The sequence below is a fragment of the Hylobates moloch genome, unplaced genomic scaffold, assembly GCF_009828535.3.
Source record: "Hylobates moloch isolate HMO894 unplaced genomic scaffold, HMol_V3 SCAFFOLD_2, whole genome shotgun sequence".
Lineage (NCBI taxonomy): Eukaryota > Metazoa > Chordata > Mammalia > Primates > Hylobatidae > Hylobates > Hylobates moloch.
Window position 1 is genome coordinate 136,759,786 of NW_026652277.1, and position 12,030 is coordinate 136,771,815.

A 12,030-nucleotide genomic window follows, 5' to 3' on the forward strand; every position below is an offset into this window, starting at 1 on the left:
AGCACTAAATACATATTAATTATTATAGTTGCTATCACACTCCATTTTTTCTGGTGATATGGTTTGGCTGTGTCCCCACCCAAATCTCATCTTGAATTGTAACTCCCACAATTCCCATATGTTGAGGGAGGAACCCAGTGGGAGGAGACTGAATTATGGGGTGGGTCTTTCCCACGCTGTTCTTGTGATAGTGAATGAGTCTCATGAGATCTGATGGTTTTTAAAAAATGGGAGTTTCTCTGCACAAGCTCTCTCTTTGCCTGCTGCCATCCATGTAAGATGTGACTTGCTCCTTCTTGTCTTCCACCACGATTGTGAGGCCTCCCCAGCCACGTGGAACTGTGAGTCCAAATAAACCTCTTTCTTTTGTAAATTGCCGAGTCTTGGGTATGTCTTTATCAGCAGCATGAAACAGACTAATACCACTGGTATTCTTACAATTCCTAGAAATTTCTCATGCCTCAGGGCGTTTGCATAAGCTCTCCTAAATTTATTATTTTGACAAGCCCTTGTTAATTACTTACCACCCTTTGTAATATGCATCAGACTTGTATTTACTTGTTTTTGTGTCTGTCTGTCCACAGTAGTAGGGACCATGTCTGACTGACATCCCTGAAACCCCAGTGTGTAACAGTGCTTTGGTATCTAATAGCCATTCCATATTTATTAAATAAATGAATGAATGAGTCAATTACAGAAAAACTTCATATATACTTACTAGCAATTAAGAATAAAATCTCTTTAACATCTCAGAATGAAGGTATTTAACTCCTAGAAGGACCCTAAATGCCTTCACTTTCTTGACCTTGTATTGTACCAAGGCAGCTGCTAGGCCATGTGTGCCTCTAAGCAGGAAAAAGGCAATACCCCTTTGCATGGAAGCAGCCCCAGGACATGGAAAGAGAAGCAAAAAAAAACACGTGTGAACTGGGAAAAGACTCCCTTTCTTCTAGGCAGACAGACTTCTGAGAAAATTTAAGTTTTTCTATACTTCTTCTACTATAAACAGTGCTGAAATTTTGTCAACAATCCATAATTATCTGCTTAGGTTAAATACACAAAAAAATGCAACTGTTGAGTTAAAGGACATGCCTGTCTTTAAGGCTTTCATATGTGCTGATAAATCCCTTTCCAGGAAAATTATACAATTTTGTATCCCCATCAGCAGTTTCTGAGTGCTTATTTCTTTACCCTTATTAACACTGCATGGTCTCAATTTTTTTTAATCATTGTTAATTTTATGGTAATGGAATGGCATCTCATTGATTTCATTTCCAGTTCTTACATTATACAAAACAAATTTTTTTCATGTTCATTTTTAGCTTGTAAAAAGATAACCTGGGTGTCTGTATTTTTCTTACTGTTCTGTAAATACTCTTAAAAATGTTAAAGACATGAATTCTTCATTGGTCAATTTGTCAATCTCTTCATCTCTCCCAGTTTTTCCTCTTTTTAAATTTTGCTTATGGTCTGTTTTGATATAAAGAAGTTTTAGCTTTAACTGTATAAATATTCCATGTTTCAATTCATAACTTTGATACCATGTTCAAAAAGCCTTCTTTGTCCTCAGGTTTGTCATTTTTGTTTTCATATTTTATTTATAATCATATCCATGATTTTCATACTATATTCCAATCCTTAACCCACCTGGAACTTTGCTGATGTGAGATTGAAGAAGAGCTCTAACTTCCCTCTTTTCTCCTGTTTCATTTATATCTAGTCTTAAAAGGGCAATGTCACAGACTGTAATTCAAATTAAGCCTATTGATTCTAGCTACCATCCTCAGTTTCTGTTGAAATTGTAGAAAAAGAGGCAGTATAGAGAATAATAAGCTATTTTTTTGGCAAAAGGGTAGAGAACTCTCTTTTGTTCTTTTCCTATGTGGTGATATTCTGTTTTTCTTCTCCCCACAACAGCACCTTAGTTTAATGTTTTTGACAGTAAATTTTACCTGGTGGAACATAATCAGAGTGTCATGAAAAATTCAACACCAATTAAAGTTTTAAAATTATTTTTATTCTAGATATGTTACCTTTACTGAGACTCACCTACCTATACAATGTCACCAGAATAAGTTATTATTATTAATATCTATAACATAGGCAACAGGTCTAAAGAATTCTTGCCTCTTGATTGGCTGTATTCAGCTTGTCTTCCAGTACTTCCTTTAGGTTTTCTAGCTCTTGTTGAAGCTGATTTTTATCCTCTTCCAGGTTTAGTTTATCTTTGTTATGTTGTTCTTCCAATTCCTTAGAAAAAGAAATTTTAAAAAATGAACAAAATTGCAAGTATTATATACTTTGAAGACTCCAAGAAAAAGACTATTCTGTTTTGTATTTTGAAACTTTGCTCTTCAAATTAGCCTTACCCTTAATTAACAATACCTGAATTAACAGTGACACCCATAGTGGCTTAGATTCTATCATTCTGACTAATTTATAATGTAGTTATACTTTTTTTAAATGGTGAGAACATGTGACTGGACTAGATCAAGCTGAAGTCCAAAAACAGAAAAGTGTGAGATAAAAAATTCTAATTACCTCTTGAATTCAAAATTCTTTTTTTCCCTCATATTCTTTTATGTTTACATAAAAAATGAAATCCAGTAACATTCTACAAATCAGTGGTCTACTAGTCTCTAGTAGAGAATGAGCAAGTATAAAATGAAGGCAAATTAAAGAGCAAAACTGGTAAAACTGACAATTACTGAAGATCACTTACTATTTGCCAGGCACGCTACTTAACACTTGGGTAACAAAGGCAATAAGATATGGAGCCTGCCCTTAATAAGCTCATGGTATCAAGCAATTAAAGAATATTAACTAAATTAGACATGCATAGGGAGTACGGGAGTATATGGAAGGGGAACTAATAACGTCTAGCTTGGCAACGAAACCTTTAGAGAGAAAGCAATTCCTAAGTATGGTTTGAAGGAAGAAAAGGTGATGGAGCAGGAGGGGAACATCACCTTTTCTAGGCGCGGGAAAAAGCATGTGCTAAGGCTTTTTCACACCATGAAGGGACAAAGGAGCACAGTATGTTACAAGCAGTTCAATAGTTCTATAGTGTAAAATGAGAATAATAATAAATAGGGTTCTGTGTCAGAGGACCCCAAGACAAATCCGAGTTTGATGATTTACATTCACGGGTACAGTCACACTCATGGCTGTGATTACAGCACAGGACTCAAAGCACACACCACAAAGGAAGAAGGCACATGGGGTGAAGTCTGCCGGAAACTAGACACAGGTACAAAGTTTCCAAAAGCCCTCTCACACAGGACACACTTAATACCTCCAGACACCTGTGACAACTTGTGTGAAATGTTGTCCTTATACAAGACAGGCTGAATACCTCCAGCAACCTGTGACATCTTGTGTGAAATGTTGTCTACTAGGAAAGCTCATGAGAGACTTAGTACGCAGGTTTTTTATCGGCGACTGATCATACAGGTACCATCTTCCTGTCACATGTCAAAATTCCAGATTCCCAGAAGGAAACCAGGTGTTCAGCATAAACCACACTGGCTGCGTGGTTAGGCCACAGCTTAGGCCAGTGAGTCATTCTTATTAGGGAATGGGGGGCATCCCTCCAGAAATCCAAGTTCCCAGATGCCAGCCAAGGGCCAACTTGCCTTTCTAAGGATGGTAGCCTCAAGCCTCCTACGTTAACAGTTTTCTGCATGGGTTCTCTGTATATTCACTCTCAGTTGTGGTGGGTCAACTACAGTTATGGACAGTACAATCCTTTTTGATAACTGAATAATAAGAAAAGAGAAGTCGTCTTCAGTTAAAAGTTCCTTAAGAGAGAATCTACACTAGAGGAAGACTATTCTGGAAGGAGGCTGGTTTCAGCTTAGGTTCAGACATGAGGTTGACAGGCAAGAGTGGAAGAAAGAGCAAGTGATACACAAGTTACTCTGATAAAAAAAAGAAGGGTAGAAATAATGCTGCAATAGGGTGGTGAATATATTCACATATAGGAAATTTCATGTCATCTGTCTTATGGCAACCATGTTTTAAAGAAAGACTTTAAGAGATTTAAGTAGCTTAAGGCAGGTGCTAGAAAATTAAAATTTAATCAGGTGAAGGGATAATGAGGAGTAAAGTAATGAGGTAAAAATGACATTGATGAAAGATGCCTTAATTCTAGCACTTATAACTTAATAGAGAGGAATAAAGGCTAAAGGCAGGACATATGCAATTTAAATATTCCAATAAGAAAGAAGGTGGCTAAGGTGAAAATGAATGTAGAAATGAAAAATAATACCAAAAGATAGCTAGGAAAGAGAGTACAGAAGAAGCAGGTACCACGAAACACTTTTCTATAAAACTCTGAACACGTGATACAGGCACCCAGAATTGCTAACCATGCACATGCCTCACATAACTAACGCTGTGCAAACTGGTCCTGGAACAGTGACCTGGCACAGAGAATACTACAGTCAGAGTCTTGAGAAATAACATGTCATTAATTTTTGTCTCTGGCTACATAAATATATAGTAGTAAGTTTAGAAAGAAATAATATTTTTTTTTTTTTTTTTTGAGACAGAGTCTTGCTCTGTCGCCCAGGCTGGAGTGCAGTGGTGCAATCTCGGCTCACTGCAAGCTCCGCCTCCCGGGTTCACGCCATTCTCCTGCCTCAGCCTCTCCGAGTAGCTGGGACTACAGGCGCCCGCCACCACGCCCGGCGAATTTTTTTTTGTATTTTTAGTAGAGACGGGGTTTCATCGTGGTCTCGATCTCCTGACCTCGTGATCCGCCCACCTCGGCCTCCCAAAGTGCTGGGATTACAAGTGTGAGCCACCGCGCCTGGCAGAAAGAAATAACATTCTAACAGGAAGTTTTATTTGAATTTTAAATTAAGTTTAGGTCTTAAATATTTTTCCGAACTAGTCATGTCACAAAAGGAAAGTACACTGAGGCAGATCTCAACTCATATCCTATCTCTTCTTAATAGTGCTGTGGCTCTGACAAAATCATCAAGGTTTATTAAACCTATTTTACCATCTATATAATAAAAATGACTTTAATCTTCAAGTCGTAAGTATTAAGGTATATATAAAAAAGCTCTTCGTAAACTGTAAAGTACCATTAGTGAAATATATAACAACCATTATTACTAAATGCCGACATGATGGTATTTAGATGTCTGGGGTTTGACAGATCTGGAACCTGAGTTCAAGGCCTGACTGAGTGTTACTAGTTGCATGTGCTTGAGCACATCCCCTCTTCAGTAAAATGAGTAGAGAAACCAAACTGTCATAAGAATTAAATTTTTTAAAAGATGCAAAACATTACTGTAGTATATGGTACATAGTAAGAAGTACTAATAGCTAATTTTTATCATCATGTGCTAGAACATGGCTTGGTACTCAACACTTTATCTGACTTAATCCTCAAAGGAACATTTTAAGTTGGATCATATCTTCTGTCAGATGAGGAGCCTAAGGCACAGCTTTGGGGCCCAAAGTAATACAGTTAATAAGCAAAGAGCTCAGTGTAAGGCCAAGGTCTGTCAGATACTTTGCTTTTTCTACTCTGCAATTCTGTCTGTCATATATTACTATTAGCAAGCTGAATACTTAATTGAGGAAGAAACAAACAAAATAAAACATAAATCATTTTCTCAAAGAAGAAAACTATCTACGAGAGAATATGTACTTTCAACTAGTTGAGGCTTCCTGAAGAGCACACCTATTAGATTGTCTCATGAAGAGACAGCACAAGAACAAAAACAGTGTTTCTATTATGGCTTATATGAAGTAGCAATGTCTTGTATCAATTCAATAAGCTATATCCCATATCAAGAACTATCAGGTATGTTACTCTTTGAATCGTGACTTCAAGAATGATTACAAGACAGCAGCCATCAAAATGAAGGAAATCGGCCAAGTGCGGTAGCTCATGCCTATAATTCCAGCATTTTGGGAGGCTGAGGCGGGAGGATCGCTTGAGGTCAGGAGTTTGAGACCAGCCTGGCCAACATGGTGAAACCCTTTCTGTACTAAAAATACAAAAATTAGCCAGGGGTGGTGGCGTGCGCCTGTAGTCCCAGCTACTCAGGAAGCTGAGGCAGGAGACTTGTTTCAACCTGGGAGGCGGAGGTTGCAATGAGCCGAGATTGTGCCACTGCGCTGCACTCCAGCCTAAGAGACAGAGTGAGACTCTGTCTCGAAAAAAAAAAAAAAAAGAGATGCAGCAAATCATTGCTCTACAATATAGGTCACACTGGACTATTACAGAAATATCATCAATTTACAATGCAATGATAAATTAAATTTTTACTCACCATTTGCAGTTTTCTCTTATCCCTAATTGCATTACTGTGGACAGCTTCAATTGCCATATGGTGCTTCCAAGCTAATTCTTCTAAAGTCTTAGAATGGGCCTCGTTTAACTGAGTCACCTCCTCTTCCAATCTATTTTGCAGGTTTTTAAGTTCCCTTTCATAATATTCTTGCTGAGTTCTCTTTGCTTCATTTACTTTCTAAAATTAAAACAGACAAAGATCAATAATCGGCACCTGCTTTTTTCATTATTGCTATTAGGGTAATTTGAATACCCTATAAATATGGAAGCTTGAATAAACTGAGTGCTACGGGATCTAGACTGTGAAACATGAGAATAAATCATTAGTGTTCTCAGAAAGTGAAAGGGGAGCCCACACAAAATCAAAAATTTTAAAGCAAGAGATAAAATAGACTATTATTATATCACACCAAATGTGAGTTAATACATCTGCAAGCTTAAGAGTAAAGGGCTGGGCCGGGTGTGGTGGCTCACACCTGTAATCCCAGCACTTTTTGGGAGGCCGAGGCAGGTGGATCACAAGGTCAGGAGATTGAGACCATCCTGGCTAACACGGTGAAACCTTGTCTCTACTAAAAATACAAAAAATTAGCCAGGCGCAGTGGCAGGTGCCTGTAGTCCCAGCTACTTGGGAGGCTGAGGCAGGAGAATTGCGTGAACCCGGGAAGCAGAGTTTGCAGTGAGCCCAGATCGCGCCACTGCACTCCAGCCTGGGCGAAAGAGCAAGACACCGTCTCAAAAATAAAAAAAAAAGAGTAAAGGGCTTCCTTTTATGTCAAAATAGTACACAAAATGGCTTACCAGTTAACCCACTCAAAGGATATCACTCAATACAATTTTGAATGCCAATTACATACCTTTTGGGCATTCACAGTTCTAATAATGAAAAAAATACAAAGACTGTGGCAATATAGTTTTATAAGTTCTATGAAAAAGGGATGTTGACACAGGTTTGGATTTTTTTGTCCCCACCAAATCTCATATTGAAACGTGACCTCCAATGTTGGAGATGTGACTAGTGGGAAGTGTCTGGATCATGGGGGTAAATCTCATATGAATAGCTTGGTGTTGTCCTTGCAATAATGAGCTCACGTGAGATCTGGATGTTTAAAGGAGGCTGGCATCTCCTTCCTCTTTCTCGCTCCCTCTCTTGTCCTGTGACATGCTGGCTCCCCTTCTCCTTCCACCATGATTGTAAGCTTTCTGAGGCCTCACCAGAAGCAGATGCCAGTACTACATTTCATGCATGGACCGCAGAACTGCAAGCCAAATATCCCTCTTCTCTTCATAAATTACCCAGTCTCAGGTATTCCCTTACAGCAATGCGAAGTGAACTAATGCAGATGTATATCCTGTGTTATGGGAGTATATTAGAAGGATGTCTAACTTGGATGCAGTGGGTCCCATGTGCGTGTGTGTTTCAGAGAGAGAGACAAAGACAGAGACAGAGAGATATCAGCGAAGGCTTTTCAGAAGAGAAAGTATCTGAGCTGGTGATGACATTCTCTCATTTAATTCTTACAAGCCCAGTGGAAATTAATGATAAGAAAATGTCAAGCCTAGGTCTGTTGTCAAAAGCCTACATTCATAACCGTTTCTATTGTTGTGCAGCATTGGAAAGACGGCAAGTAGCTAACCAGATAGGAAAGCTTAGGGAGGCAGAAAGTCTGTGCAGCTAAGCAGTCTAGATAGAATACAGGATACAAGGTGATAAAGTGGTGAAAGATGGGGCTCAGAAGTAGGCAGGAATAAAATAATGAGATGGGGTCTTTTACACCAAGAACTTTGAATTTTCTTCTGAAGGGACTGAGAAATCACTGAAGTTTAAGTAAATTATATACTTTTAAAAATAATCATCTTGGAAGCAGGCTGGTGAGCCAACTGAAATCAGAGATTGCTGCTAGGCAGTTGTGACTATAATCCAGGCAAGCAATGACACGTGCCTAAACCTCAGATCTATAAATGGGTATGAGCAGGGGAGGATGGAATAAAAATGTATTAAGGAAGTAGAACCAACAGGACTCTGTAATAGATAAAGGGGTTAAGAAAACAGTAATCAAGAATGACTTTCAGGTTTTTGATTTAGCAACTAGACAGACGGTGGTGCTATTGGTTGAAATAAGGAGTAAAAGAAACTTAGTACTTTTGAGAGGAGAAAGTTCTGGGCATGGTAACTTGATGTTTGTGAAAAACATAAATGGAGTTATCTAGTGAAAAGGATAAAAGACTTAAATTCAGAGAAAATGTCTGGCCTGGACCTAAAGATTTAGAAGCTATTACTGAATAAGTGACAGCTGATGTTACTGGAATGAATGAGTGTGTAGAATGAGATGAAAATACTGGAAACATCAATGGTAAGGGAACAGATGGAGGAGGGAAGTTCACAAAGAAGACTGCAAGGCTAAGGAGGTAGGAGAAAAATGTGAAAGAATGTGAAATACCAAGAGATGAGAGATTGTAAATCAGTGGGTAGTGAGTACCACAGTAAGATATGATCCACCAAGTCCACCAATCAGGATGTCACTGAGGGCTAAGGCAAAAGCAAATTCTGTGGACTGATGGTCAGAGAGGACTGCACCAGGTTAAGGAATGAATGGAAGTAAGTAAAAAGCAAAGAGAATAGACATTGTCAAAATACTTAGACGTTGAGGGAAAGAGAAAGAAAAGGATGTCCAAAACTCTCACTTGGTATTGTGGGCATCTGAAAAACTGGAATATATATTCAGCAATTACTCTATAAATGATGTTTCACTTGTTGAACTAGAAATTCAATATTTTGGTATACATTTTCAGAGCTTGAAGCTTGTCATATTCTCAGTTCTACAGAAATTTCCTACATGGATATGCAGTAATATATTTCATTAATAGAAAACAAATAATGATTAACTATAAGTATACACTCCACTGAAATAAGAGTTTATTCAATTTCTGGCTTGAAATAGGTTGAAATGTCTTAAGTTTTTATATTATATAGATTGTTACCCACATATTTTGAACATACATACAGCACAGGATAGTCTAGCTATATACCCGTTTCCTCAAAATTAGAACCAAAAATAACTACTAAAATAGGAAATGTATTGTTACTGGGGAGTAGCAAGAAATACTCCAAATACTTCAAATCTGAAAAAGCGAAAAACGGAACTCTTTCAGAGGGAATGGAGTGTCCATTACTTTTTACCTTCTCCAGTTCTAGAATCTGTTGCTTCTGCTCTTCATCCAGACTTTGGGTTTTGCTTTGCAAAAAAGCTCTTTCCTCTTCAAGTTGAGATAATCTCTCATTGGCTCTTGATTTTTCTGATTCTAAATCTTTAATTGTAACTTCTTGGGTCATTTGAGTTGCTTGAAGCATTCCAATATGACCTATCCCCCAAAAAGAAAATCCCTTCAATTTAAAAATCAGTTGTACCAGAGATAAACAGTTTATATTTAATAACACAACTGTACTTTATACTTAAGTAAAATAAATGGTCTACATGTACAAATTTTCCTTTTGTTTCTTCACTACATAAAATGGAAATATTTATATGAAAATACTTCTTAGTGCACTGGAATAATTTAAATTAAAACGTCATTTTCACATGATTAATGTTGCTTCCTGCACCTCGTACCGTTTTACTGTTTTTGTTTTTGTTTTTTAAGATTGTAAGCTAAACAGGTTGAAGTAGGCGCAACTCCTTGGGGCTTCATAAGAAAGTCTCCTGGGAATAAAAGTAGGACGGAGAGGATGCACTGACTGACACTGTGGCACCAAAATGAGTGATTTGTTCTTTTCTAATTTCTTTATTTTCAAATTCTAACATAAAAAGGAAGAAATTTGTATGTAGGAAACAAAGATGGCAGATAGCAGTTTGGTTGAAACTGAATTTGTTTCAGGCAAGAGGCTGGATAAAGACCTAATGTGGAGCTTGTAGTCCCAGCTACTTGGGAGGTTGTGGTGGGAGGATTGTTTGAGCCCAGGAGTTCAAGGTTGCAGTGAGCTATGACTGCACCTGTAACAGCCACTGCACTATGGCCTGCAACATAGCGAGACCTTGTCTCCAAATAAAAACAACCAACCAACCAACAACTAAGGTGGTTTAAGACACAGATAAAGACAGCAAGGTTATGAAAGAATCTTTTAAATGACAGCAAAAAGCAGGGAAGGTGGAGAAAAATGAGGAGAGAGACAGAGAGATGAAAAGTGAGTGAAGAAAAAGGTCTCATAGACAGGATTGTTTAAGGCAGAGGTTCTCAAAGTACCCAGGACCAGCATCACCAGCATCACCTGGGAACTCTGGTTAGAAATGTGACCCACCCTAGACCTAGTGAATCAGAAACTCTGAGGGTGGGGCCCAGCATCTGTAGTTTCACAAACCCTTCAGGTCATTCCAATGTGCACTAAAGGTTATTAAAAACAACTATTTAGAGGAAGGAAAATCTGAGATTCACTGATAAGCCAATCAAAATCAAATGAGATCCTCAAAGAACCAGCTCAAACAGCCTTCCTGGGCACACTGAACACTTGGACAAAATACAACTTCAGAACTGACACAAGTCACCCACCTCCTCCAGTAATGGTTGTGAAAAAGCATACCAGCCACTTGAGAAATAGGCAAGTCAGCTTTAGTATGTAAAAATGAACCTTAGTAACAAGCCCTAAGAAATGAACTGCTATAATTTACATACAGTTTAACTAATTTGAGCACTTTAAAATGTGTATTTTCTCAGTGAGACCTCATCTTTAAAAAAGTTAGCCCATGGCACATCTAGAGTCCCAGCTACTGGGAAGGCTAAGGCAAGAGGATTACTTAAGCCCAGGCTGCAGTGAGCTATGATCAGGCCACTGCACTCAAGCCTGAGCAACAGAACAAGATCCCGTCTCTAAAAACTAAATAAATGCTGGCATGGTGGCTCACACCTGAAATCCCAGCACTTTGGGAGGCCAAGGTGGGAGGACTGCTAGAGCCCAGGAGTTTGAGACCACCCTAGGCAACATGGCAAGACCCCGTCTTTACAAAAAATTAAAAAATTAGCCAGCCAAGGTAGCGCATGCCTGTGGTCCCAGCTACTCAGGAAGCTGAAGTGGGAGGATCACTTGAGCCCAGGAAGTCCAGGCTATAGTGAGTTGTGTTCCTGCCACTGCACTCCAGCCTAGGTGACAGAACAAGACCTTGTCTCAAAAAAATAAATAAAATAAAAACGTATGTTTTTAAAGGACAACACCCCTTGAAAAGTGTGCTTCATTTTTCGCTCTTTCTTTTTTTTTTTTTTGATACAGCCTTGCTCTCTTGCTCAAGCTGAAGTGCACTGGCGCAATCTCGGCTCACTGCAACCTCTGCCACCAGGTTCAAGTTATTCTCATGCCTCAGCCTCCTAAGTAGCTGGAATTACAAGTGTGCACCACCATGCCCAGCTAATTTTTGTTATTTTTAGTAGAGATGGGGTTTCGCCACATTGGTCAGGCTGGTCTCAAACTTCTGGCCACAAGTGATCTGCCCACCTTGGCCTCCCAAAGTGCTGAGATTATAGGTGTAAGCCACCATGCCCAGCCCGTCTTTCTTTTAGTGACTAATTTATTGGTATTTTACCTGCTATTGGTATTTTTCCTCACAAAGGAAAACTCTCAAGTTTTCTATAAAAATATATTCCTAAAAATAAAAAATATTTGTGTATCTTATAAGTAATTAGTAACATATTGAGTCCTTTAACATATTTACAGTCCAAATAGTTTTAAA

The 12,030-nt window shown here is 38.5% G+C and overlaps 1 protein-coding gene across 10 annotated transcripts in view; it reads right to left on the reverse strand.

Annotated features, from left to right (window-relative positions):
- The window catches only part of FAM184A (family with sequence similarity 184 member A), a 122,397-nt gene that overhangs the window by 52,937 nt on the left and 57,430 nt on the right, over positions 1-12,030 (reverse strand). For all 10 annotated transcript variants that reach the window (XR_009212480.1, XM_032157868.2, XM_032157852.2 and 7 more), the window contains exons 4-6: positions 9,495-9,676; positions 6,294-6,491; positions 2,128-2,250 (exon numbers count right to left, since the gene is read on the reverse strand). Coding sequence is in view for 9 of the 10 variants with exons in the window: in XM_032157868.2 (XP_032013759.1) it covers positions 2,128-2,250; positions 6,294-6,491; positions 9,495-9,676 (503 nt within the window). In the remaining variant the exon portion in view is untranslated. The remainder of the gene's footprint in view (positions 1-2,127; positions 2,251-6,293; positions 6,492-9,494; positions 9,677-12,030) is intronic.